This window comes from Labrus bergylta, chromosome 22 (genome assembly GCF_963930695.1).
Source record: "Labrus bergylta chromosome 22, fLabBer1.1, whole genome shotgun sequence".
Lineage (NCBI taxonomy): Eukaryota > Metazoa > Chordata > Actinopteri > Labriformes > Labridae > Labrus > Labrus bergylta.
Genome location: NC_089216.1, coordinates 6,133,779 through 6,161,442, shown reverse-complemented (window position 1 = coordinate 6,161,442; position 27,664 = coordinate 6,133,779). Strand labels below are relative to the sequence as shown.

At 44.2% G+C, this 27,664-nt stretch overlaps 3 protein-coding genes across 9 annotated transcripts in view; all 3 read left to right on the top strand.

The window, feature by feature from the left end:
* The first annotated feature begins 205 nt into the window (after nt 1-205).
* Nucleotides 206-5,861, top strand: LOC109988706 (copper chaperone for superoxide dismutase). 2 transcript variants are annotated; one of them, XM_020640290.3, is made up of 8 exons: nt 206-353; nt 645-717; nt 1,274-1,411; nt 1,918-2,092; nt 2,262-2,322; nt 2,472-2,549; nt 2,625-2,728; nt 3,171-5,861. In XM_020640290.3, the coding sequence occupies exons 1-8, from the start codon at nt 219-221 to the stop codon at nt 3,328-3,330; spliced, it is 924 nt and encodes a 307-aa protein (XP_020495946.1). In that variant the 5' UTR covers nt 206-218; the 3' UTR covers nt 3,331-5,861. The 2 variants fall into 2 exon arrangements, with proteins under 2 accessions (XP_020495946.1, XP_029134388.2); XM_029278555.2 differs by having other exon boundaries at nt 2,472-2,728.
* Nucleotides 5,862-5,963: 102 nt separating this feature from the next.
* Nucleotides 5,964-17,286, top strand: rbm14b (RNA binding motif protein 14b). Of its 6 annotated transcripts, none has more exons than XM_029278547.2 (4): nt 5,964-6,053; nt 7,835-8,190; nt 8,531-9,587; nt 9,828-17,286. In XM_029278547.2, the coding sequence occupies exons 2-4, from the start codon at nt 7,842-7,844 to the stop codon at nt 10,138-10,140; spliced, it is 1,719 nt and encodes a 572-aa protein (XP_029134380.2). In that variant the 5' UTR covers nt 5,964-6,053; nt 7,835-7,841; the 3' UTR covers nt 10,141-17,286. The 6 variants fall into 6 exon arrangements, with proteins under 6 accessions (XP_029134380.2, XP_029134383.2, XP_029134381.2 ...); XM_029278550.2 differs by lacking the exon at nt 5,964-6,053 and adding an exon at nt 6,214-6,235; XM_029278548.2 differs by lacking the exon at nt 5,964-6,053 and adding an exon at nt 6,770-7,170.
* A 534-nt stretch (nt 17,287-17,820) lies between these two features.
* Nucleotides 17,821-27,664, top strand: part of actn3b (actinin alpha 3b) — a 28,348-nt gene continuing 18,504 nt past the window's right edge. Inside the window, exon 1 of the mRNA XM_020640344.3 lies at nt 17,821-18,201. Within this exon, the coding sequence (XP_020496000.1) occupies nt 18,061-18,201 (141 nt within the window). The 5' untranslated portion in view covers nt 17,821-18,060. The remainder of the gene's footprint in view (nt 18,202-27,664) is intronic.

The window sequence follows — 27,664 nt, the reverse complement described above, 5'->3', positions numbered from 1 at the left end:
AAATAAATAAATAAATAAAATAAAATAATACAATAAAACAATAAAATTAAATAAATGTATAATATTTCTGCTTCGTTTTATTTTATTAAATTAAAAACGCAGACATGAGAAAAGCATTTTTATCATCTCCATAGGACCAGATAGAAAATTGCAGTGGCAGGTGGTCGCCATCTGGCGGCGGTAACGTGCGTGAAAGCCCTCACTGTGACCTCACAAACATGGCGGCGCCCATGAGCAGATGCAGCTGGTTCGTTTCCGTGTCTAGGAAAGTGGGTAGTTGTCTATTTAATTCCGTTTTTGTCGCCCAGGCAGCAGCGTACGCGAACACAATGGACTCACAGAGACCCACGAAGGTTTGACATTTAAAAAAAATGATCACATTTTAAAATGCACTTCCGGTTTCTTTTCATGGCTTTATTTGACCTGTTTTGACATTTTTTCAGCACAAAAACGTGCCTTATTTGTGCTGCTGTTGAGATAAAGCTGCTGCGTCTGTCTCGGCAGATAACGTGTACTTCAGTGTGACGTCGTTACGCAGTTACATACCATGCAAACATGCTGTGCTGCATTGTACAAACGTGTTTACCTGTGGTGTCTGCAGGTAGAGCAACAGGTGTTTACATGTGTGTGTGTGTTCTGTGCAGCTGGAGTTTGCGGTGCAGATGACATGTGAGAGCTGTGCGGAGAAAATCCGAGCTGCCCTGGAGGGTAGACCAGGTAGGTAAACACCCAAAAGGTTTACCAGGACTGTGAAGTAAACACATTTAATGAAACACTTGATTAAACACTGACTAGTACTCCTGCTGTCATCTGTTACTGCTGGTTTAATGTCATGCTTTTCACTCGGTCACATGTCTGTCATGAGTTTGTCTGGCTTTTCTTCACGCATGCCTGAGCAGACTTACCCGAGTACAGCAAAGGCAACACGTTTCATATGGCATCAAAAGTGACTTTACATTGAAATAAATACAGAACAGGTGACATGGGAAAGCTTGTACACGTCTGTCATTTCATATTAATTACTTAAAATACTAAACTAGTGTAAGCGAAGAGACTTAAAGTGCATGCAGAGAAGGTCAATTTGAACATGATCACATGTGGAAACACTAACACAAGCTTACACTACAGCTGCACTTTTACAGAGTCATAGTTCCCAAAGTAAACAAGAAAACTGTTTCCCTTTCCTCTGATGACCTTTGGTTGCGAGATGATGGAAGCAGCTTGTTCCGTCTGTGTTTATATATATATATGATGTGATCATTGTCATCGGCAGGAGTGCAGTCGGTCACCATCGACGTCGGTAAGGAGGAGGTGTTGGTGGAATCGGCTCTGACCAGCGCCGAGGTTCAGGCTCTGATCGAGAGCACGGGGCGCAGAGCCGTGCTGAAAGGTATCGGAGGATCGGAGCGAGGTGAGACACCCGAGGAGAGGGGAGGAGGAGGAGCGCTGTGCAATCAAACCTCAGCAGCACCAATAACCTTTTTTTATAACCAAACATTATACATGGTGTTTATTATCAATATGTTCTGATTATTGGAGAACTTCATATGTAAAATACAAAGTAGATGTCATGGTATGAGTAATCCAGGAAAAATCTAAAAGGCCTTTAATCCATTGGGCTAGAAACATTCAAATACACCAACGTGTATGGTGTACTGTGGATGGATCATTTCCATACAGTGTAGCAGAGAAAACCTCTGAAACACAGCCGGTCATGGATGACTCTCCACTGTGAAACGTGTCACACAAGGATTTTAAGCCTCTACTCTCACAGATCACAGATCACAGGAGACCCGTTTGTAATGCGTTCTTACGTCTTTAAAAATGACTTCAGCGTCTCGACGTCAGGATGAGTGCGCAGCTATGAGCGTGTATGGAATAGTTCAGCATCTCTTGTGTTTGTGCATTTGATAACAGACCTGGGGTCAGCGGTGGCCATGCTGGCCGGTGTGGGGAGCGCCGTGGGCGTCGTGCGTTTCCTGCAGCTGTCCGAGGAGCGCTGTTTGATCGACGGGACGATCGACGGGTTGGAGCCCGGACCCCACGGCCTTCATGTCCACGCACTGGGAGACCTCACGCAGGACTGCCTCAGGTAGGAAACGCCAAACGACGACGAGGTGGTGAATGCAACTAATTCTGGAAGTTAGTTTGTAATATGAAGTTTTATTTTCTTTTAACACCCTCTGTTAAAATGCTGTCACATCATATTGTACACAAGTTTGATATTGATTGAGATTCCCCTTTTGGTTGTCCTTGTGCAGCTGTGGAGAGCACTATAACCCCTTTGGAAAACAACACGGTGGCCCAGAGGACTGTGAAAGGGTACATTCTTGAAAAATCTGTAAAAAAAAAAACTCGATCGGCCAGTTTGCAAAATGTGTCCCAAAGGAGCCGGAACTACATATTCAATTATAATTGTGCGTGTGTGTTTTGTTGTCATTTGTTCACTGTGTTTTTTTTTTTGTCTGTAGCATGTAGGCGATCTGGGAAACATTGTTGCTGGCCCAGATGGCAGAGCCTCCTTCAGACTAGAGGACAGTCAGCTGAAGGTAATACAGAACTCAGATCATATATGTAACATGTTTAAAACCTCGCTATTGACACCTTGGTGCTCGCTCTTGCAGGTGTGGGACGTGATTGGCCGATCGCTGGTTGTAGATGCCGGGGAGGACGACCTGGGTCGAGGCGGTCACCCTCTCTCCAGACGGACTGGAAACTCCGGGGAAAGGTGGGTCAAAAGGAAGTGATGAGACTCAGGATGTGAGTAACTTCTGCAGCTCTGGCCAGTTTTGAAGTTGTTTTTTCCACACATTTCCGCACTTCTGCAAATTTCCGGAAAATTTTCAGGACAGCCTTTCCCTGAAATCCCACATCATGCCCCTTACGGTGTGACGTTTGTTTGGGGGATTTTCCTGAATGTTACCTGCCTTGTTCACACATCGGCTCAACTCGACCTCTTGCTGAATTTCTGTTGGAGGGCTGGCAGGAAATATTCTGAATAAAGTCGGTGTGAAAAATCCAGCTGTTTTCGTTCACACATGCAGCTCACTTAAAAATAAATTGGGGGAATTTCCAGGAGTTTTGTGCATGTGTGAAAATGTTTTTATTTTTATTTTTTATTGTTCATTAAGAAGACATGTTTTGACTCTACTGTCGTCTTGTCTCTGCAGACTGGCCTGTGGGATCATCGCCCGATCAGCAGCTCTCTTCCAAAACCCCAAACAGATCTGCGCCTGCGACGGCGTCACGCTGTGGGAGGAGAGAGATCGGCCGATTGCCGGGAAAGGTCGGAGCAAGAACAGTGCAGAGACGCCTGCGGCCAACCTCTGAACCTCCGGCACAAACACCGAGCATATACCTGTGGACCCTTTTGAAGAGAAATGCAGAGGAGCAACTGAGAAACTCTCCCCACCGAAGACAAAAATGGCCTTATCTTCTCATAAATGTTCTTTGTGGTCAAATCAAATCTTGTTGCAGGACCCACATCATGTTGTCTGAGGATTTTTCAAAGCACTAAAAGAGATTAAAACAGCCAGAGACTTTTAAAGAAGTCCCCTCCGATTAGCCAGCTGTCTGTTCAGACGGTTATGTATTTTGTATTTCAGTCACCTCTGACACTGCTGCCTCATTGCTTTCAAATACGATGAGCTTGTAACATTTGAGGGATCTGTTTTGGCCGCGGCGGCTGCGATAAATGCACTTCAGTTTGCTCTCAAAGTGTCTAATCAATTATGCAAGCCAAAAGTAGTAGTAAAGAAAGGTAACACGGCTCACACTCTGCTCCTATGATCACAGTAGAAACTCAAGAGATTCCTTCCAGTGAGTCAGGAAGAAGTTAACCTCAAACATGTTGTGTTTAGAGAGGAAAATGAACAAACAGAATAAATAATGTCATACTGATTATTCATCATATTGTCCTAAAGGCTGGTAGCCTTTCAGCTGTGGTAGGTCTTAACTTCAGTCTTTTTCAATATGAGGTTTGTGATTGAATAGGGGACAGAAATGTCTAAAAACACAGACAACATAAAGGATATAAACTCAGAGTTTCAGCCTCTCCAGGTTGGATTTATTGCAGCTTACTTGAAAAATTCCAGTTCCAGTGTGCAGCCACGAGTCCCCCATAAAATCCCCCCCGTAGTGTCATGTATTTAAAGTTGCTCTATGTATGTTTACTTGACCAAAAGGTTTGATGTTCTTCTGGAGGAGCACTGTGAGTTGAATTATGACTGAAAAAAAAACAAAAAACTTCCTGCACTGGTGTGTTCATTGACAATCCATGAGGTGGTGTGAGTGACTCGAGTGAGAGACATGAAGGAGGGGGGGGGGGGTGTCTTTAAGTAATGAGTAATGTATGCTCAGCTGTTTATATCCAACATGGACTCTGAGTGTTCACTTCCTTCATGATGGCTGCGCCCAACTTTCGAGCCGTACAATGCAGAGAACGTGAATGTGTCCGCTCTGCTCTTCAGTCTGTATTGTTTTCTCCTGTTCACATGCTGATCAATGTGTAAGAACTCCCCTACAAGCACTTGTTGATTTCTGTTAATGTGTATTTTTGTTGATGTGTGTGTGTGTGCGTGTGCGTGTGCGTGTGCGTGTGCGTGTGCGTGTGTGTGTGTGTACCTTCCTGACCAGATGAGTGTGCAGCAGGATTCACATTGATTTTTGCACTAATTGAGCGTCTGTCTTGTCCCGGTCACGCCCCAACACGCTTATTGGATTTCCCCTCCGAATTGTTCTGGATGTGTGCTTTTGCATTTGTGTTTGTAGCTTGTGAACGCAACTTCAATGCATGTCTGACTATAAGGATTCTTCATTTCATTATTTTTAATTTCATTATTTCGTTTGGACAAAAATCCTGAATTTCTCTGAGTGAAATCCAAAAGAAAAGATTTAAAACAGCTGTGAAGCTGCAAGCAAGGATTCTTTTATTTTCACTTACATTTTTCTTTTATTGCTAGAAATAGAGACACTTTGCCACATCCATTTTTTTTCTGTCAAATCCTAAAAGTATAAATGGATGTTGTCAGGGGGATGTTGGGTAATTCAAGGTGCGCTCTAGTAGGGACAAATAACTAAAAAAAAAAAAAAAACAGTGGACCAGCTTATCTCCCTTTGGTAGTGGAGTGGTGCCTGAAGCAATTAGTGTGCCTGTAACCCAAAAAGTATACTTAATTAAGTCAATAAAAAAAGATGTGGACCCAACTTAGATGGAGAGCTGCAGCTAAGGTTTGCTTATTTGATGATTTCAGATGTTGATGTTTTCTTATCACTTTTTTAATCTACAAAATATATTTAAAAAAAAAAAATCCTTATTTCCCTCAGTGGGTTGCATTCAAATATTTTTTTTCTTTATCTAAGAAGTAATAAATTGATGATGATTTAAGCGCTGTGAATGCAGCTTGGATGCTGTGAGACGTGGATTCATTCATTTTTTTTGTTCATTATTAAGTCCTTAAATTCTGTAAAATCACTTCTCTTGCCTACAGCCCAAAGTAATACATTTGAATGTCTTTTTTTTTTTCTTAATCCAAACATGATTTAATGTACTCAAAGCTGGAACCATGATTGTCCAGTGTTGCAACATACTAGACTTTTTTTTTTTTTCTGATGATCTGTCCTAGTTTTCTTTTTTTTTTAGATGTATAAATCTGACTGAATGTACAAAGCCTATATCAAGCATTAATTCTGCTATAGATCCTTTCTCTGTGATATAAGCAAAACATGTCTCCTTTCTCCACAACACATAATCATCTTGAAGTGTTTTTTCTGTCTCTTTGGAGCAGAACTCTGCACCTTTGAGGTATAGCCTCGAACACTTCCACTGGTCTTTAATCAATTAAACAGTAAACAGGCTCTGACACTGGCTCTGTGTGTGCTTTTGGGTCTTTTTTTTTGTTTTTGTGAGGATTCAGCATCCTCCAGCAGCAGCAGCAACAGCAGCCCTCCTCTCTCTCTCTCCCCCCCTCCCCCTCCCCTCCCTCTGCAGCCTCAGTATGCCCGTCATGCAAACGGAAGCAGGCGCTACCATTTTGAAACACAGCACCGCCTAGGTAAGATGGTAGATCCTTTTTATTTAATCTTGTTTTACTGCACGTTTCTTGTCATCCGAGCCGCATTGGGAGGTAATTAAAGAAACCGGCTTCGTCTTGTTGAGTGTTTTTTTTGCGACCCCGCATGTTGCTGCGACAAAAAGACTTAAGGACACCGTGTTGTCGTACGGCAGCCCACTCGGGTGTGTTAACACTGTATCCATTCCTGTGCGGAGAAATGTGATTGTCTTGCTTGTTACACTGTATCGAGATCCAGTTGTTGTCCCCCTCTGCTTACGATGTGTTTATAATCACATGTCTGTTGAATGGGTGCTTTTATTTTGTTAATCCGCGCTCTGTGTTCGCCTTGTGACCTGAATCCATTACCAGAGAGCGAAACCGACCAAGCATCCATTCTGGTCCATTCACAATTTTCTTCTTTCTCCACAGCGATCTCGGGAACGTGTGTTGTGTTAAAGCTTGTTCTGACTTTGTCTACACGCAACTTAAATCGAGATTTTTTTTATTTTTTATTTTGTCCACCTTTAAAAAAAAAAAAAAAAAATGACCCGAGCAGTGAAAATGTGTTGACTCAGCCCCGTGCTGCGTCATCAGAAAAGAAAAAAAAAAAGCAGCTTCTCTCCCCCCCCCCTCCCCTGGATATGCCTTAAACGAACCTACTGTTCATGCAGCAGCCATATGAGAAACCTGCATCTCTTCTTTTTTTTTTTAACGGTCTTCCCTATAAGCAGCAGGAACAGCAGGAAGGAAAAAAGGTGTGGATCTGTAAGCAAGCAGCTGGCTGGAGCCGAAACCAAAAAATAGAAATGCCTGGTGTCATGTTCCTCTTTGCCCTTTGATTTACAGCCCCTCCGTACATGTTGTTCAGTATTGGGGGGGAGGAAGGTGTTGGCCAACCAGTTAGAGAAGCTCATTCTCACCTGTAGGTCTAGAAGCTTTTAGCCCAGACAACAAAAGGACTCAAAGGTCTTATCACCATATCTGTTAATTAATACCCAGTGTTCCCAGCAAAGTGTAGAGGTTTCAAAAGGCTCCCTCCCCCCTCTGCCTCTGTAGCTGTCTCCTCTTCTGTACTTCTGAGTGTGTGACTCATGAAGTAATCACAGCCTCGACCCCGGTGAGAATAACATCCTTTAAAGATCTCCTTCAGTGTTCTGCTTCTTCGGCGTTCAGGTTGAAAGACGTTTTTCGACGTCCATTGCGGACACGCTGTGTTTTTAAATCTCTGTAGGGGAAGCCTGCTCTGTGTAACCTCGTCTCAGTGCGTCATGCAAATGTGAGGGTTTGTGTGTTTGTTTTTTTAAATTGTGATATTTGACTGCTAATCTGGCTCAGTCACACACACACACACTCACAGATCTTTATTAAACTTCCCTCTGAATCACAGTAGCTCGTTTTTAAATTTCAGGGAAAGCTTTCTTGCCTCTTATATCTTTTTTATTATTATTATCTCTGGATGGCAAATCAAGCTCTTCCTGTCTTGTGTATGTTTTTTTTTTGAGAAGTCTGAAGCCACCCCCTTCCCTCACAGATGTTGTCAGGCCCTGAGGAAGAAACTAAATTGCTGGGTCAGCTATGTCTCTCAGTGCTGCAGTCAGTCCGCCCCTGTGTTCAGACCGTTGCACTAGCGTTGTACTTCCTGCTCATGCGACCGCGACAGGGCGAAGGTGTGGCTTCATGTCTGCTTGGTCGTTGTGACATCTGTAACCCTCGCTTGTCTCTGAAACACAGTGAAGCTCACCCCCCCCCCCCCCCCCCTCCTCTTGTCTCCTCTCCTGCAGCGCCGCCATGGACAAGAGCAACACAGTGAAGCTCTTCGTGGGCAACCTGGCGCTGGACACCACCCAGGAGGAGCTGTCGGCCATCTTCGAGCCCTACGGCCAGGTGGTCAGCTGCAGCGTGCTGCGCCAGTTCGCCTTCGTCCACCTGCAGGGCGAGGGCGCGGCCGAGCGAGCCATCCGCGAGCTCAACGGGCGGGAGTTTCGGGGCCGGAACCTGGTGGTGGAGGAGTCGAGGGGGAGGCCGCTGCACTCCACCAAGGTGTTTGTAGGTAACCTGAGTGGGATGTGCACCACTGAGGACCTGCAGCAGCTGTTCCAGACGTTCGGGAAGGTTCTTGAGTGTGACAAAGTGAAAGGTGAGCGAAGAACCCCGTGAAAAATTCTTTTTTTTTTTAGATGCTCCCCGTCGCCTCTCTTTTGAGTCGTGCAAAACACTCTTAGAAATATGAAACTAGCAGAATAAAATCAGGGATCACTTTATCTGTAACTAACAATATTTCCCCCTTTTGTAACAAAGAGAATTTAAGTGCATGTGATGGTCAAATTGTTACAAAAACAACAAAAATCCAGCTTGTCGTAAATGTGGACAAGGCAATCTCCCATTTGGCAGAATTCATCGTTCTCATAGAAGTAATAAGTAAGTTCCTGTGGCAATGCCACTGTGATCCTAACTGTTGTCCCTGCGCTCAATGACAGCCAGGCATTCCTCTTCTGCAGGCTATGCCTTTGTCCACATGGAAAACAAGGAAGACGCGCTCCAGGCCATCGAGGCCCTGCACGGCACCTCCTTTAAGGGACGGCCCCTCTCAGTCGAGCTGTCCAAGGTCCAGCCCAGCAAACAGGCGCCGACAGGGAAAATCCCCTGCGTTAACTGTGGGAAGCAGGGCCACTATGCCGGAGAATGTCCCGTAGGGAAGCCGTCTCTCGAGCAGTATCAGAGTCAGGCGGCGGTGCTCGCGGCTGCGGCCGCTGCGGCTGCGGGCCTGCCCCTCCAGGTCCAGCAGAGCGTGCACAATTCAGTCTACAACACCTCCACCTTCGACCCCACGTACGCTGCTCTCACCGGGATCACCACGGGCACGCGAACCGATGGAAACCCCGTCAATCCAGCGGTCTATGGCGCCCTTGCCAGCCAGGTGTACGGTGCCAACGTTGCCAATCAGCTTTACGGATCGGTGGCCAATCAGGCAGCTCTCACATCAGGCGCCACCCAAATGTACGGCCAGATGACTCCTAATATCTACGGCCAGATTTCCGCGAATAATGCGGCCGCGGCTGCTGCGGCCGCTGCGGCTGCCGCCTACTCCACTCCGGTTTACACCCAAACTATGGGCAACCAGGTCTACCTGACCGCTGCCCCCGGATTAGATATGCAAACAGCAGCGGCCGCGGTCAACCCGGCCTACACGGTATCGCCGGCGCTTTACGGCGCTGCAACGCCGGCCTACGCTCACATAAGTGCCATGGGAGCGGCGGACCCCACCACGGCCATCTTCGAGGCGGCCAGGCAGGCGCATTACTTTGCCCAGGGCCAGCAGGTGGTCGCCGAGCAGCAGGCGGCGGCGGCTGCGGCGGCGGCCAAGTCTGGTGAGAGGGACCGTAGCCCCCTGCGGAGGTCGGTGCCTCTGCTGCCGGACCCTGTGATGAAACCGTTCATGTACCAGAGAGCCAAGCCGCGGCGACCCCTGCTCCCCACTCCAGCCGGTCGGGCGGCGGAAGAGGCAGCCGAGGCGGCGGAGGACCCCATGGCGAGGTAAGAAGTGATCTCTGATTCTCTCGACCAATCATCTACTCGGCTGCTTATTCATTTCCATGAGAAAGTTTAGTTTTGCATTTACGAGCACCCCCTTTTTTCCCCCCGTGCTTCCAGCGCGCTTCCTCGCTCTTATCCCTTATCCCCCCCCCCGCCGTGTAGCAAAGTTCAAGTCCTTCCTCCTACTTTAACGTTCCTCTCCCATCCCCCCTTGTAATCCCCTTCCTCCCCTTCTCTCAGGTACTACGCAGAGTACTACCAGCAGCTGCAGCAGTATCCCCAGTTCCAGTACGCCTACCCACCGCCCGGCGCGGTCACGGCCATCGCCGGCATGCCGGGGATGTCGGCCGTCCCCGCCGTCCCCACGATGTCCGCCCAGCAAGTGGCCACGCTGGACGCCCTCAGGCCAGTGGTCCCCACCGCTGCGGCAATGGCTGCCGCCATGGCTGCGCCCAGGGTGTATGAGCCGCCGTTGCCGCCGCCCACGCGCAAGGAGGCCATCCTCCGCCGCCCCGAACTCTCCCTTCACACGCCTGAGCCCCCCTTCCGATAGTTGCACACAACTTTTCTGCCCCCCACCCACCCCCCCCACCTCTTCCTCTCTGACCTGAACCCCCAAAACCACCCCCCACATCTCCTCTTCCACCCCCCCAAACTTGATCACCTTACAGCAGCTATATGTGTGTGTGGTGTGTGTGTGTGAGTGTGTGTGTGGGGTGGGCTTCTCAGTTTATTAACCTGCCTTTTTGAGGAACTTGATCAGCTCACCTTGGTCCTGTTTTTTCACACGCACAGTGCAGCCATGAAAGGGAGTTTCTCATCTGTTGAAAGGGCATTCTTTGTGCATCTCAGTTTTTTTTTGTTTTTTTTTAATCGTGCCAGTCTCACACTTGTGCCAGTATTAGACCGACCCAGTCAGTCGTTTCATATGCCTTTATTCCCCACAACCCAGTTATGATTTTTCTACGGCCAAATCTACAATCAAAGACACTGTTTTCTTTTTTTTAAACCTATTATAACCATCTTCTTTTGGGCCTAGATGATCAGTAAAGGGCAGCTAATTTCAAACCTTTTTTGCCTTATGTTGAATACTTTTTCAAATTGTAATGTAATCAGATTGGGGGGGGGGGGGTTGAGTTTTAACACATATTGTGTACTGGCTGCATTGCTTTGTCTTAAACAGAACCAAGGACTGTGTTGTTGTTGTTTTTTTGGTGGGGGGGGGGTGTTTGTCTTGGAGCGTGTGACGTGGATGTGTGAAGTGTAAAAGAGAGATACTGTATGTGCGGGCTTTCTGACCTTGCAGCGCACAAAAACGCAACAGCTTAGACTGCGCCTTGCTGAGCGAGCGAGAGAGAGAGAGAGAGAGAGAGAGAGAGAGAGAGAGAAAAACTTAAAGCACACATAATACGTACTGTATTGTATTTTTTGGATCTCTCTTTGAATCCCATATCCCCCCTCCCCTTGTACTTTTAACTTCAAACACTGGAAGACACAGCTTCATCTCTCTTTCCTCACTACAGCTGCCTACCTCTTGACAGTTAATTTCAGTGTATAGTCTACTCCATTTCATACCTTGTTGAAGGTACAAGGTGGACCATTAAAAGGGGGAGGGCAGACTCAGACTTTTTTGTAGATATTCTGTAGTAAGTCCTCCTACATGTTCAGAGGCCTTGTTTTAAACGTATTTGTTTTTGTTTGTTTTTTAATGTAGTCTTCATGTTTTACCAGTCGACCCTGGGGTGTAAAGAGTTATATTTAAAACAAAAGAAAACCCTCGTGTGACTACTGACTGAGCTGTTTACAAATGATCTTTACACTGAGTCCTAGGGAATCATGATATGTGACGAGCTTAAACTATGTGCCTATAAGCTTTGAGTGAAGTGCATTAAGTGGAGCGGTCTCCTCTTTTTTTAAAGTGCTTTTGACTTTTTCATAATTTCAAATGGGCGTTTGGGGGGGGCGGGGAGGGGGGGGGGGGTTATGGTGGCTCAATGGAGCTCAGCATCCAGAGGGCCACAAGCAGTAAAAGCTTTCTCGTGGACTTGCACACTTTTTAGATATTTTTTTCATATCATTGTGTTTTGAAAAAAAAAAAAAAAAAGCCACAAACTTGAGCCGCCTCGAGGGGGGGGGGCGGGGGGGGGGGGTTCGTAAATCAGCCGCTGGTTTGAAGCAGGAAACGACAGTGATAGCACCAATGAAGTGAGGGATGGCGCTGTGTCTTCCAGTCTGTCCCAACTTTCCTACTTTTTTCCAAATAAAAACCAGACTCGCTTCGGACTGTTAACGCAAAAATGTACAAGTGTCGTTTTAATCCAGTTATTGGATAAAGTAGGCGGGGCTTGCTCGCGGGTACAGGTACCTGCGGACTTGAACACCACCCACTCGCTCCTACAATCATTTTGAAACAAAAACACTTGGATTTTTCTGCCACTACTTTTTGACAGCAGTCTGATGCACACACAGTCATCACCTTACTGCCTCGCTGTCCCCCCCCCCCCCCCCCCCCCCCCCGCCCCCTCTCCCCTGTGTGGTTTTTTTTAGTGGTTAAGTGACTTTTTGCATCTCACAGTGTAATCTTTCTGTGTTGTATATATACAGACACATGCCAGTTGCATCCTTTGTAGAATTCTGTGGTTTGCGAAAATGTCTTGTTTGCCATGTTTGAGACCGTATTTTTTAGACGAGTATTTTAATTTTGCCTTTTTTTTTAGTAAAAAGACAAAAAAAAAAAAGAAACGTAAAAAAAAAAAAATCAGCATGCTTTTTATTGAGAATATGTATTCTATAATCATTATTATAATAAAGAATGTTTGGCTGACTAGTGTGGCAAAAGAAAGCAAGGGTTTTTTTCCCCCTTCTTGTTTATGTTTCTCTTGTTTCTCTTGTGTAAAATCGACCACCAGACCCTTTTGACTGGGGAGCCAGGGGGGACACAGGTGTAGATGCTGGCCCAGCTTTGCTCTCTTTGGTCAGGGTAAGTGTGGGTTGGTGCTCCTATCTCTCTCCAGCCTCTCAAACTTAAGGTGCAAACCCCTAAATTTATGGAAGGTATGCACTTCACCAAATCAGTATTTTCATTCTGGCATTGGAAAAGGTCTTTAAATTTCATGTTAGAGTGTACTGGATGTTCTCCACACTGTGAAACGAACATTGAGAGCTGGGGAGAGGCACACAGATAGAATGGCCTGGGTGCATTTTGATCTGTGGAGCCAGTCCTGTTCCTGGGGGGGGGGGGGGGGGGGGGGGGCGGGGGGTTTGATGGGTGTGCGTCTTGGTCTGGTCTGGTCTCTCTCCCCTGCTGCACCAAATTCTCCCCTCTCTCCGTGTGTCTGTGTCCACTCTACTCTCAAAAAAAAAAAAAAAAAACCTTGCATGTGTGATAATCTTTGTTACTTTGCCGCTCAAAAAAAAAAAAAAACAGTCCCCGCGACAGTCCAGCTCTGAACTAACTATCTCAACTGAATTAGGTCACCGTGCCACCTTGGAATGGCCAGTGTGTGCAGCCGTGCGTGAGCGTGGCGGCGTGAGCCATGGAGAAGGACTTTTAGCGCAACGCCTCCACAGACCCCGGAACTTGTTCTCTTTCTCTTCACCACCAAGGTAAATGAAAAAAATGAAAAAAACAAAAAAAAAGCACTGACCTCTCCTCTCCCCCTCCCCCTCCTACCCTCCCCTGCCGCACCCTCCTTTGACTGTGCCTTGACAAAACACCTCCCCCCCCCCCCCCCCCTCCTCTCCTCCGCCATCACCACCTCCCCTTTCTTTCCACAATCCGTAACTCCTCTGCTGCAATGGCAGTGCCATCCGTGGGGAGGGGGGGGGTGGGGGGGGGGGAGTGCTGTCAGGACTCCTTTCCACAAGACTTGAGTCCTGTCTCGCATCAGCATCCGAGGTGACCGACTGTGTCCCTTTCTGTCCTGCTGGTGTCGTGAGCAAGTGAATAAAAGAAAGTGTGTGAGTGTGTGTTGAAAGACAGAGAGCATGTGATGTCAGAAGTATTTTTTGGGTGGTATTTCATGGATTGGTTAAAGCTTGGCACATGCGGACCAACCCTTCCCTCTCCCCTTGCCTTGAGTCAACACCTTTTCCACCGCCGTATTCGCCGCCCCCCCCCACCCCCCCCCCTACTCTCCCTTCCCTTCCCTTCCTTCCTTCCTCACCTCCTTCTCACCCCCCCCCCCCCCCCCTCCCCCCATTCTACTGTCCCCATGCGCCTCTACTCTCCGCCGTTCACACCACACCCAGCGCTTTCTCCCGCCGCCACCGCCGTTGCCACCTTGGATCTGGGTTTGTGGCTCTGGCTCGGACTCAACTACCCAGAACCACCCCACCTGACTCCCCCCCACCCCACCCCACCCAACCTCCGCTCCCTCCTTTTTTTGTTACCGTAGAGGCCTGGGGTGTGCAAATGGACAGTGTAAAACCGGACTCAGTAACTTGACACAGAAAGACTTCCCTGTTGGATGAGTCGCTTTGCTAGAACTCTTGAATGCTGGGTTTTGTTCTGCATGGCTGTTGAAGGTATTCAAACAAACAAAAAAACAAATGTCCTCCATCCTAAGTCATAAATCAGCCTCAAACACTTTTCTTACCTTTTGGGGTCCCTCGCGGCTTGTGTGCCAATCAGAAACGTCCTATAAGATAGGCCGAGGTATGAGGCCAGTCTGACCTGTAGATCTTCATCAATCTCAGGGTTCCTATAGGACTTTTCTGGTACGGCAAGCTCTAGTTCTCTGAAAACAGGGATCAGCTGGCTGGATATGTGCTCTGAGTGATGTGTATGTGTTTCTTACCTTGTTCAATTTGTCAATGTGCTCAGATACAGAGCTTAACCCCTCGCGCACAACAACACAATCCCATGTTCAGGGGGCTTCTGTTGGTTTTTTTTTTTTTTTTTTTAAAACGAGTTGTCTGACAGCTGCGAGATGGAGTCAAGACAGAGAGTGCAGTGCCTTCTGACCCTCACAAACAAAGGGAAGGGAAGACGAGTGAAAGAGTAGATGAGTTGGTGACAAGGTGAGTTTGTAGTGGAAGATCCTTTTGTACAAAGCTGCTTGGTGATCTTGTGAAAAGTGTATCCTGACAATGGAGCGTTGACTCTCCGCAGTAATACCTTGGATACACATAATCTTAGTCCATTTAAATAAAGAACCGCTGGATTGATATTCCAAAGATAAAAGGAAGGCAAACACAAGCCAATTTTCCCCCCAGATAATGCAGCTCTAGAATGGTGTATCAAATTGCAAACTCCCTCCCTGGCCTCCATCATCAGTTCAATGTGCCCCCAATTTCTCTCCTCCAGCCTACCCCCCCCCCCCCCCCCCCACCAAGTCCTCACTTAAGGCTTCTTCGATTGCTTGCGAGCCTGGGCTTTCTGTGCTGGGGTGAAAGCAGCCATGCATCTCTAAACCCTCCCAACCCCCTTGCTCTGGAATCACAATCACACTATTCTGACAGCCGAAGCTCGCTGCAGCCTCTTCCCCTACTTCCACTTCCTCACCTACTCCCCCCCCCCACCCTCCAACCCCCCTTGCCTTCTGTGGTTTGGCCGGTTGAGAAACAGTAACCCAGATGCTACACTTCTCTTGCATTGTTCTTGTGATGGGATCCAACAGGGTCCATCTGTTCTCCTGCAGCAGGTATCAGTTGACTACACAGTCGGTTTTGACCACAACCAAGAGACCATTATTGCCTTTTTTTTGAGTTTGCAAGATGAGATTTAGTAACACACGTGACCATGACTTTTCTAGCTCTTTAGCACAGAAGTGATATAACGTAGGGCAGGCTACGTAACACTTGACTCAAACTTTCTTTTGTTACAGAGACAATAGCTGTAGAGTCATATTTCAGCCATTACGTCATCTGCAGGGGTTGTACTCAATATATGAAGAATAGAAGTCACCATGTTCACACAGCCTCTGACTTTGTGCTCAAGGTGAGGAGCTCAAATGCTGTTATTATCCTTATGGAAGTGTTCGAGGTTGCAAATCGATGGATAGTGGACATCTGGCAGGGAAGTCAAGGTTAAACACCATAAGAAACCTTTGCCAAAGGTTAGAAAACAAAATGAGCATTCGAGCACTTCCCAGCTAACAATACTGCTCGATAGTGTTAAATGATACGATAAGTATTAGCTAAGATTTGGCTGAATGCTAATGTCAGCCATTGTGACTTTGCTGCTAGCATCTAAGGAATTATCAAGGAATCACTGGATGTTATCACTACCTGTGGTCTTGTTAGGTATTCATATGTAAAGGTAAAAGTTAGCAAGGAAGTGAATGCCTTTCCAGTCATGATCTTACCAAACAGTGATGCAACATTTGTTGTCGTCACTTGCCTCATATCTTTGCAGATTTTCACCATCCATTGTTCCTTAAATTGCTAATAAATCAGGCAGGAATGAAATGATAATCTGTCGGATTTCACTACATTTCAACACTTCTTAAACCTGGAACTCAGCAGTATGAATCAGCTGTGATTCCTCCAGATTTATTTAGAATATCCAGATATTCCAAGCCTCATGTTTAAACTTCATACTGTTTGCCAGACTTGCAAATCTTTAAACCAAACTTAAGTGAGTCAAGTAGTCATACAAAACTGCATATGAACTATACATAGGCGTCATGTATTAAACTGCACCATTTTGAAATTCTAAATAGTGCAGAAGTTTCTAAGTCCACGTGTTTGTAAAAGTATTCAGAGGATGTAAAAGACACACAAGTGGATACAAGACAAGATCTTAATTGAATAATAGGAAAGAAAATGCACAAATTGGTACGTTAAAATTGATCAGAATGCAGGTGAAGAACAGAACACGTTTTAAATTAACCTAACTTGTAGGCATACTATTTAATCCATTTAAACATTTCAGAAGTCATTCTACTTGTTAGTACCTCTGTGGTGTGCGTGTGTTTTATCCTATATGCCAGTCACACCCCTGATGAATTAAAAACACATTTGAACCTACCATCCTGGGCATGAAGGAAATATACTGTTGTGTGAATATGGTGAAATGGAGTTTAGAATGATAACCCAGAATTGATCACAAAGCTACCTTTTAAATTGTGAAGAGTAAGTATAGATACAATAGCTGGATGCAGCATGTGGCAGAGTATTGGTTGCATTAAATTGCAAGCTTTATTATGTAATTTTGTCCAATCCCTATGAATGCGAGGTTGAAACACACACAGTTATATAATGTTTACAGTGGTCAACCCATCCAATTCCCTCAGCTCAGTAGTAGCACAGTAATGTACCTAATGATAACCACACACAGTCGCACAGTAGCTAAGCTTCTTCAAGTAGGTTAATGGACCAAGCGTAGTGTAATTACATTTAAATGCCTGATTAATTACAATATAACTCATTCTAGTTTCCAAAGATACATCATCAGGAGGTGACATAATGATGTGTCACCTCAAGAGGATAGCAATCTGCCTTTCAAGGAAATCTGTTCCAGCACAAAGTCAAAGTGGGATGGGGTGTTTTGTGGAATTAAGTCGATGAATGTTCGATGAACTCTTTCCATCAACATGTAACTGTGAATGACAAATCCTGATATTTAACACACCTTATATACTGTACAGTTATGTATGCATATATATGCCTTTAAATATGTATTTCTTATATTGCAATGCATTTTTTTCAGTCTGCATGCAAATCATGAATAAATACATTTTGTTTCCACATAAAAGTGCCTCTGTCTCGTTCATTTTACTCCCATTTTCATGAAGCGAAAAAACTATGAAGAATATAAATAAAATGTTAAAATTCTGACAGATGATAGCCTGTAGTGTAAAAATAAACAGTTAAACTATGAACCTGCAGCATTGTTTTAGCAGTAAGATAGTTTGAGGTGACGTCAATCATAACAGTACTTTGACAGGCTTAGAGAGCTGTAAACAAACCAAAACTCTGAAATCTTTACTTTACTTTAAGATAGTAAGATTCAGTCCTTAGTTGATGTTTTCTTGTAGAGGGGACATGAATCCACTGAGGACTGGGTTTGCCACTGAGATTCACTAACAGCAACAGGTGCATGGCACAAGCCATAAAAACCTCTCTGATGCGAGGGGGCGTAATTGACATCTCTCTCACCCATTCACAGGCCAGTTAACCCTGCCCTGCGGCACACTACCCCGCCTTTTACACCTTTTTAGGGTCAGAACCTGATACCCAAGCTGTCGGTTCCCATACTTATTGGGGTGCGGTCACGTGTGACACTTTTGACCAGGAAAGGAGCACCGGGCCAACAGGGTTTTCTGGTAGTGGGAGCACCACCTCCGCACAGGAACCTCGCACCAGTGGAGTCTGGTCTCTGCAGCCCCTTTCTATCTCTCCCCCTGCACGCGAGACCCCTGTCTCAAGGAGGTTCTTGCCCTCACGGCGTCGTCGTCGTTTCAATTGCTGATTTATTTTTCTTACTATAAGCTGAGGGGGACGTGAGAGTCCTGACAGAGGCGGCACGATGACAGCTGTCGAAACCCAAATGACATACAGCAACTCCTACACGATCCAACATGAAGAACACCACCAGTACATGACCCAAGAGGATGACTGGGACAGGGACCTGCTGCTGGATCCTGCCTGGGAGAAGCAGCAGAGGAAGGTAAGGTTTGGGTCAGGAGGCTCTGAGCAGCCCGGGGCACGCTTTTGCCGCCGTGCGTAATTACGCACAGAAAGGCACTCACGCTATCAATGAATGTCTTTTTGTGCAATTTTACACGAACTGTTTTTTAAGGTTTCAGAATCACTGTCCTCTTCTCCAACTGTGTAAAGTCTTAAACAGCCAAACATGAATCTGGGCATATGCGCCGTATCGCTCCTTGCACCTGGCACTTCAGTCCTGCTGGTAGCTGTGTGAGCAGATATTTTAGGCCGTGGAACTTTCTCAGTGTTGTCTTTCAGTTACCCCCGATTGCCTTGCGTAGAGACCATCTAAATATAATACCACCCTCCTCAGTCTTTCGACATTTTAATTCAGAATTAAACCCTTAAACCAATCAAATCATACAAAGTTATAAGGGCGTTGACATGAAAGCAGAGTTTGTCAATTAAACAACTTTCTTTTTTTTTTGCAAATATATTAATAGGACATGTCTTAGTATTATCCTTATTAATTATACACATATTTTTTTTTCGTCAGCTTGCAGATACATTATTTAAATTAAATGTCTTTAAATCGTAATTACAAAATATTATTTTATTTTTTTCTCGTTCTTTTTGAAACGTATTTAGCGAGATTAAGGGGGGGGGGGGGTTAGCCGTTGCCTAGGTTACCAGCTGGCCTTGCTGAAGTTAACTGGGGAAAAAGTGACGTCATCAACATCCTCAAAGGTTGTTTTACTTTTGTCATTAATTTAAATGGTTCCAAATTGTCCTACACCCACGTTGAGTCATTTTTTTTTTTTTTTTTTTGTTGTAAAGTTATTATTTTATTCGCGGTTGGCTTAGTTTAGCGTTTTACCGGTTGCTATGGTTGCTACCGTTGCTACGTGACGGCCGCCATGTTGGCCGCCAAAGAAGTTGGTGCAGTTCGCAACCAGCGTGAATCCAAGCTGCAAATAGCTGCCAGGTAGATAATTACATATTGTTCTAATTTTCAAATAATACATAATAGACATTTCAAATCGCCTGTATAATGCTGGCACACAGAAAGTATAGGCTAATCCTGTAAATGTATAAATAAAGTACCCTAGACATTGCAGCTGTTAGGTCAATCAAATATAAAGTGCCACTAATCTTGAACCATAAAATTATACAAACATGACAATTTAAATTGTTTCTTAAAATTAACACAGATTAAATGTCAGAATTACTATGAGCCATTTGTGATAAAAAAAAATTCCATGCCTATTTAGTGCCAATATTATTATTATTATTATTATTATTATTATTATTATTATTATTATTGTTTGATTTTCTGGCTCCTGGCTCTATGATTTAAACACCAAAATGTTTATTTTTGTTTTTATTTAACATCAATATGCAAGTTAGGAATCAAAATAAAGCTCATTTTGGCTTTTCAGATTTAAACGTATGGTCTAAAAATATTTTTTTATTTTAACATTTATTTATACCGTGTTTTCCTCTCATGAAAAATGTCAATATCCCATTTGGTCAACTACAAGTGATATTATTATATCTAATTTTGTAAGTTGATATCCTGCAAATGCACAAGTACTGTACACCTATAATTATTTATATAATTTGATCTTTTCTGTATTCTATTTTTTGTCCTGACGCTTCAAGACAACTTCCCCAACACATTCACTTTTATCTGATATACAATAATCTCCACTAATGTGGTGTAGGTGTAGCAGCGCCTATAGTTAAAGCAGAATATTCTTGAGACTTTATTAGACATTAGTCTTTGCATTTAAATTGCAGAACTATTCTGTTGGTTCAAATGCACCACCGTCTTGAGAGTCAGAGCGCAGTGACAGGCTGAGAGACCTCAACAGATGGAAATGGAGAGAGAGAGAGAGAGAGAGAGAGGAAGATGGCAAGCCTGGTAGATATACAGCCCGGGTTGGTTTCACAGACCTACAAATAAACATCAAACTATAAATACTTCAAACTTGCTCGGCTCCAACTTGCCTCCCTCCCTCTCTGCCTTCTTCTCCCACTTCTGTCATTTCCTCAGAAAAGGTTAAACACTTCCATTGCCACCATTTTCACCATTATGGCACACTTTGTCATGTTTTCTTTCTTTATTCTATCCATTTTACTTCTTTATGACCCTGCCATTCTTCTCACTGTAACATGATATATGGACCTTGAAAAACCTCACACAGCCAAGCAAACCCTTTAGTCTTCACCTCTCAACCTCCCGGGGGAGCAGGTCGTCATACCCCTTTGCCCTTCTTGGCATGTAAAATCTAGCTTAAGGAGCTGATATCAGTTAATAAATATAGCCGGTGCATCATTTTGCAATGAAATGAATATGAAAGGAAATCCTCACCCCAGCTGTCCTCTATTCTATCTTTGAGATTTCAGTGGAAAAAGCCGCTCAACACTTGACTAGTAAAATGTTTGTCAACACACTGTGAGGTGGAATATTATACTGGACATTAAAAATAGTGCATGTCCGAACTGTACAGCTTGACATTGGCTTATATTTATCATGATGCAGCGCTGGCAAATTTCAAGCTTAAAGATTCATGGATAGGTTTTATGTGATAGAAGTTGGCATGGTTAGATATTGGATCTAGCAAAAGGTGTCACACTGTCAGAAATACTGGACAAACGGATTGACGAGAGTTGGCTGCATCTCGTCTATGAGATTTTCTTTCAATCAAAGCAGCAGTAATCCTAGAAACGGGACGGGCTAATTCAGAAGTGAGACAAACAGGCCAGTTAGAGTCAGAAGTTTCTGTTTCCATGAACTATCAAAGCCTATTGACGTCTGCCTCCCTCACAGACTGACAGCACAGAGAGGCTTTACATGTGTAAAAATCATCTTTATAAGGGAGATCAATTGTTAAAAGATGATCTCTGCACTCTGCCTAATCTGTTCATGCTGTAAACATTTCTATTACTTAAAAGAGGATGTTATAGTCTAAAGATGTATGCTGGTGCAAAGTGAAATAATCGCTTCAAGAAATAACTTTAAACCATTTCTTGTTTGGATCTGTTTTTCTGTTTGTGTTTAGAAATATACAAGAAAATCTTCCAACGATTTGACTGGCCGTCTTCTGTTTCACATAGTTTAAGAGTTCAGCTGTTAAGTGACTATGTGTATGACTAGCAGAGCTCATGCTAGCAATAACCTATAAATACCCATTACACAGGGTTATAAGCATCTCTATTGGCTCAGCTCACCTATTAGCGCTCAAAGCCAGGAGGTATTCTCTTAAATTGAAATATTTATCAAAGGAAGTGTAAAAATAGTCACTGGGTTGTTTTGTTCATTGTTGGTTTGAAACTTGGCTTTAAAGGGGGTGTTAGGAAGGAAGATCAAATGAGTGATGTTATCATTATTGGCAACAAAACCAAGTTTAGTAAAGTCAAAGAAATGCTTCTCATTTTCTACAAACACACTTACAGTTCTTAAATATTTGTTGCGTTCTGTTCAGACGTATGACAAAACAGTGAAGTAGCTTCCTCACATGACTAAGTACGATGTTAATGAAATTATAAGTCCAACAAATGTGACTGATGCATTCGTCCAACAGTAGAATATGTGATTTTATTTTCACTCGAGGCCATCAATCTCAATTAATGCCAAGAATTACTGTAATCCTTATTTTGTTCCTGATTGTCTAATAGCTTATCAAAAGTTATCAGAATTTTCCTCCGTTTTTCTTATTTCCATTCCGCAGGTTGTAAAATGGATAAAATGTCAAAAAGAGTGATGATTGCGAGTGTTAATAAAGATATATTCAGTCATATGATATTTATCCACTCAACCTAATGTAAAGCGTCCCAGTGGGGGAGCGGAGATCTGAGGGCGCTGCATAATCACATCTATTCTTGTCTAATTGCATTTTGCACTCTAACAAATCATACTGCAGTTAAGCAGCCAGAAGAGGTCATTGATCTCATCGTCTACTCAGCTTTCATGAGAATACCAGGGGTTTTGGCAGTGATGGCATTGAAGCCAGCTTTCGAAATATTGTTTTCTTATCTGAATCTATGCAATATGAAAATGTGACTCGAGGAGTTTTGTTTTTGTAAAGGTCATACTAGGGAAAGAAGCTGTCTTAACAAGAGAAAACAGAATAATACTTAACTGTAGTTTCTGATGCTCTCAACTAATCTCTGAATTTGAGTAACGAATGAAGCTTTAAGTTACATTGTGAAATCCAACTTTGATGACTTTTCCGAGTGAGAGCACACTGTTGCATAACAACAGACTTGGGATGTATTCATCCAAGTTGTAGGTGTCTTCTTTTTCTGGGATGAAGCAGTCCATTTTTACTGAAGGTAGTGACTTCATTTACTCCCCTCAGTCTCAATTTGAACCATTAGTTAGTTAAATTGCAGAACTGATTAGTAATTCAGCATATTAGACCTGTACAGTACCCGATCCCTAGATGCACCTTGGAGTGAGAGGGGGGGTCTTAGAGTTCTTCCCATGATTCAATCTGTCAAGGGTCATGTGATCCGCAGTGTAGTAACAGTTACCCAGTTGAACTGATCTCTGGACCTCTCAGCATATTTGCAATCACCAGACCAGTGAAGCACACGGTGATAAGTTTGAGGATTTAAAACGTTAACACCATGTTAAACACCTGGTGTGATTTTTTTTTTTTAATTTCAACATTTACTATGCTTAATATTTGGAAACTAAAAAAGACGGGACTTAGAGGGATCATCGGGCTGAAGGGACACACCAATTTGTGGAGACAAATTTCCATTGTACTAAAGTCCCCTGGCCACTGAGACAAAAAGCCTGGTGAGCACACCACTGTGTGGGCATTATAAGAGTTTTTAAAACTCATTGTTCTCCTTAATAAGATATTATTGAATAAAGACATCATTAATGACATCTTGAAGCGACATCTTGCATTATTCACTGTCCTACAAAACAATCCTTGAAGTTTGTTTCAGGTGAATTGAGTCAGTGTAGTAGCATTAATTGGTCCAGTGCTCTGTGTCTGATGGTGCAGTGTGTGTAGAGAGGTGTACGAGGGTTAACGTAAGTGGAGAGGTGAGAGAGCTTGCAGTCAGATCAAATAGCAGTTGCTATTCCAGAAGCTGTGTCCATGTAGGGAGGCTTCTATAAACTGCTTTAGTGCCTGCGCAGGAGCCCTGGGAGGCCGTAGGAAGGTCTGAGAAGTGTGTGTGTATATGTGTGAGCTGTTCATATGTGTGACACACTCGTCATACACCGTACTTTAATAGCTTGGAAGTGTGTTTCCTGTTGTCTTTGTGGGGGAGTTATTATGAGGATTTGGGACACAGTTTGAAGGCAAGAAAAGTCCTCGCGGAGAGCTGTCGCGGCGAGCGCAGACACATGATACAGAGCGGTGTCAGAATCTGCAGGGTGAAAGCACCAAATGATGATTGATGAGGCTGTGAGAGCGGCCATCTTGATGTGATCAGAGCAATCTTGTGGGTCTGTAAATAGAATAAAAGGCCGGATAAGCTGGAGAGAAAATTGCAAGGTGGACAGTGGCGTTAGTGCAAGTGGAGTTACGAGTGCAGTTTTGTGTTTGGAAAGACAAAACTACATTAAGACTCTGCAGCAATGTCAGTTTAAGCTATTACCATATCCATTCATAGTTGACACAGGTGTTGAAAACGCATACTTGTGTTTATGAGGGAACAGATAGCTACAAGCTGCCTATTCTGTGACCTCAGTTGACGAACAAAACCTGCAAAATGTCCCATCAGGTCCCGAAGGCGTCAGACTCATGTGCTGCATTTAATGTCACTTTCCTGCAGTACATGACAAAAACTGAACCTGACTTCATGAAGCTAAGCTCATAATGTCGGGAGCGAAGGCTTGCTGCATGCGATTGATATTTATAGGCGGGTGGAAGCAGAAGTTACAGTCGTCAGTTGGAAGGCTGCTGAGATGATGGGTGTCTTAAATTAGGACTGAGGTCATCAGAGATGCACCAGTTGCAATTTCTTGTTTTTTTTTTTGGTTTATATCCGTTATTTCTCAATATTAATCAACGCAAAGTGATAGTTCTCACATTAAACACACTTTTTAATAACACACTCAAACGCGGAGGTTTCATCATTTATGTGTGCCTCCATTAACCAACACCGGCACCTCACGTCAACACTGCAGACATGTTAGCTTGTTGTGTTTGTGGCCATCCATTAGCGTTTGCGTCACTGCGTGCGCGGCATTGAACACCTCGTTTGTGATCGTCTCAAAGTCTGCTATATTTGTGAGGACCGGTCAGGACAGAGCAGACCAGCCACCCACCGATCTGTCAGTGCACCTTTAGCGATATCACTATGTATTTTTATAATGGCTATAAAAAGCTGTAAATGCAAACTACTCTGCCAGATCATTGCTAGCTAGATGTTTGACTTAATATTTAAGTCTTTAAGTATTTTACTTTGCTGTTGGCTGAATTTTGTACCATCAATAAATGACACAGCTCATTGATGCAGTCGGGCTGAGAGATGTTTTGTATCTGTTGCCTCAAACCTGCACTAAGGGTGAACGGCTCCATGCTAGCAGCTACAGACTAGGACTTCCTGAATGACGAAGCAAACGGCCGTCGTCACTTGTTCAATCTGGAGTCTGATCAGCTTCACAATGTTCAGATGAGAAGACGAAATCAGAGTTGTTCGGATCATCTGACTCGATCTTTAAATAACCTTTTTGTGCTTCTCTAATGGACGCAGAAGTTGACTCTCAAGGTCGACGCAGCGACTCGCTTTTTTGGCTCTTTGAATGCTGGGAAATGTAGCCGGGCTGCTAATCACTTACTGACGGTCATCACGTATGTTTCACACAGTCCATCATGATCAAAGCTTCTGTTAAAAAAGGAATTAGCTGACTCGAGATCTGCGCGTACGGTTTTGCCTCTTATTTCAGGGAAAGAACTTGCCTTCTGAAATTAGACACAACCCTCCTCCTCCTCCTCCTCCTCCTCCTCCTTCTCCCCTCTGACCGTTCTCCGTCTCCGCCAGCCGCACTCCCATAAATCCTCCGCAACCACTTACACCAATTTATGTCTCCCGCGTCAGTCTCCTCAGCCCAGAGCTCATTAAACGACAAAGGGCTCTGCATGCTGTCGATGCCAGCCATGAACCTGTTCGCTCACCTTTATTCCCCGTCATCGATCATGCAGTCAGTCAATTCTTCTTCTGTTGACTCATGTAACAAGAAAAGAGGGGAACAGCAGTGTTAGGCTGAACAATGAAAGACGAGGATGCTGAGTGTGTGATTGTGTGTGTGTGTGTGTGTGTGTGTGTGTGTGTGTGTGTGCAGTGCAAGCAGAAATCAGGGCTATTACATCAAACCCCTTTGACCGCTTAAAGTCACAGCTGCATGAAAAATTACTTTGGTAACTTTTGTATTATTTGGTGTTGATGCCATTTAAAATATGTATCATGCTCATTCATTAAGCTAACATGGTGATCTTGGTAAGCATGCTAGCTGCTTATCATCAGCATGGTACCATTATCTGTGTAAGTATGATAGCATGCTAAATCATTTAGCTCAAAGCTAATCTTTTCGGCTTGCATATCTGTAACTTCTGTTGCAAGACACAACTTGAAAAACGGCATTTCTAGCAAGTCCCTTAAATCATCTGCTCCCCAATCAGGCTCCCAAGCAGTCTTTGTGGATATAAATGACATCTAATGAAAAAAAAAAAAATATTGCCATTGCATCCATTGCGATAAAAAGACGATTAATTGTTGTCAAAGCCTTCACTGTCCTGTTCATTTGTTGTCTTTTTACCATTTATATTTACATGTTTTGGAATATCTAACTCTGTAGTCCTGCTGTTCAATTCCTGTCAGCAGTCGCGGTCCCTCTGTAGGACACCTGTGTATGCACACACACACACACACACACACACACACACACACACACACACACACTGACACTGCTGGAGGAGCTCATTGTTAAGGGCTTCTGGCAGGTATTCGTGGCGGGCCTCATCATTCTGGAAGCACAGCAATCTGGAGCCATGTGGTAGAGGAGCAGAGTGTAAGGCAGCGTAATGGAGCAGAACAGGTCGCAATGTTTCCGAACGCAATTAATATGACAACGCAGACAGATGGCGGCGTCAAAACAAGTGACTGACTGAACCAGGTTAGCCATTAATTCCCCCGTGTTGTACAGCTGTGGACTGAAAACAAAGTACCTGGGCCGGAGATGGTGTGGTGCAGGATCGTCAGGCGCAGTGCAGATCGTTTTGTTTCTCAGTGACACGCCTTCGTGTGTTGGCGGTTGGCTTGTGACGCTGCAGATGATGTGAGAACGAGGCCTTAATATCATGTGCTGTTTGAACAAAACTGGCTGTTAAATCTTTAAAACATTAGCGTTGTTCTCACTGTGTTTGGGGGTGCTGTCTTTGATCATCACCTGCTCCACCTGTTCCCCTCGCCGACTGAAATCCCACGAGCCCGCAGTTTATCTCACTGGTATTTGGCACTGGCTTGATACACACATACACTCACTTCAACTATAAGAGGTGTCCTAGGCCTTTTATCCTCTAAACACTGACATAAATCCATGGGGGTTTGGACTCTGGCCTTGCTCTGGAGGGCGGCAGTGGCCCTGTTGTCAGCGGGTTCTCCGGGATATGAGCCCGTTAATCCTTCATAGAGAAGTGAAGGAAAGAAGGGATGATAAATTGATGTGGTGGATTGAATTATTTACAGTTCAGCATCCTGAAAATGAATCCCTTCTTCACATACTTTTCATGAAGTCTGTTATTTTATTGGAGCATTTTTTCCTTCTAAAGAGTATTGACTGGACAGGGTTTGCTTTTTTATTTCTTTAATTGACATGCTTTTTTAATCAAAAATCTGAGGGGGGGGTCCATCCCTTTGACACATTAGAGTATTTAGGGTGATCCCCCATACATTTCTGTCCAACACTTGGACAAAAAACATTGACCCTAGTTTACGCACCAATTACATTTTACAACTACAGTGTTCCATTGTCATCAATTTTGCTAAATCAGATATTGTTTCAAGGCCAAAGTGAGAGTTTCTGAAATGTCTAGTTGTTTGGAGTTTGGAGTTGTAAGACGAGCTGAAAGTAATCATCAAATGTGATGTCACCAAATCTATTTGTAGAGGTTGCTGGGTTGTTTGGTTACCCTCAGTGGTCCAGTTTCTTTTGCATAATTGTTGTTTTTTATGTTATAGGGGAATGTAAGAGGGGAGTCCTTTGGGCAGGAGGGTTCAGGTTGACCTGTAAGAGGTGTGTGTTTGAGTGATGTCTGTTAATCATTGTTCCAAATCGTCCCTGTGGCACCCAAGTTCAGGGCTCCAGGTCTGTTTTAGAGTGAGGTGAGATCAGGTATTTAAAGCTCACAAGGGGCATAGGGTGTTTAAGTGCATGTATGTGTGTGTGTGTGTGTGTGTGTGTGTGTGTGTGTGTGTGTGTGTGTGTGTGTGTGTGTGTGCGCGCGTGTGGT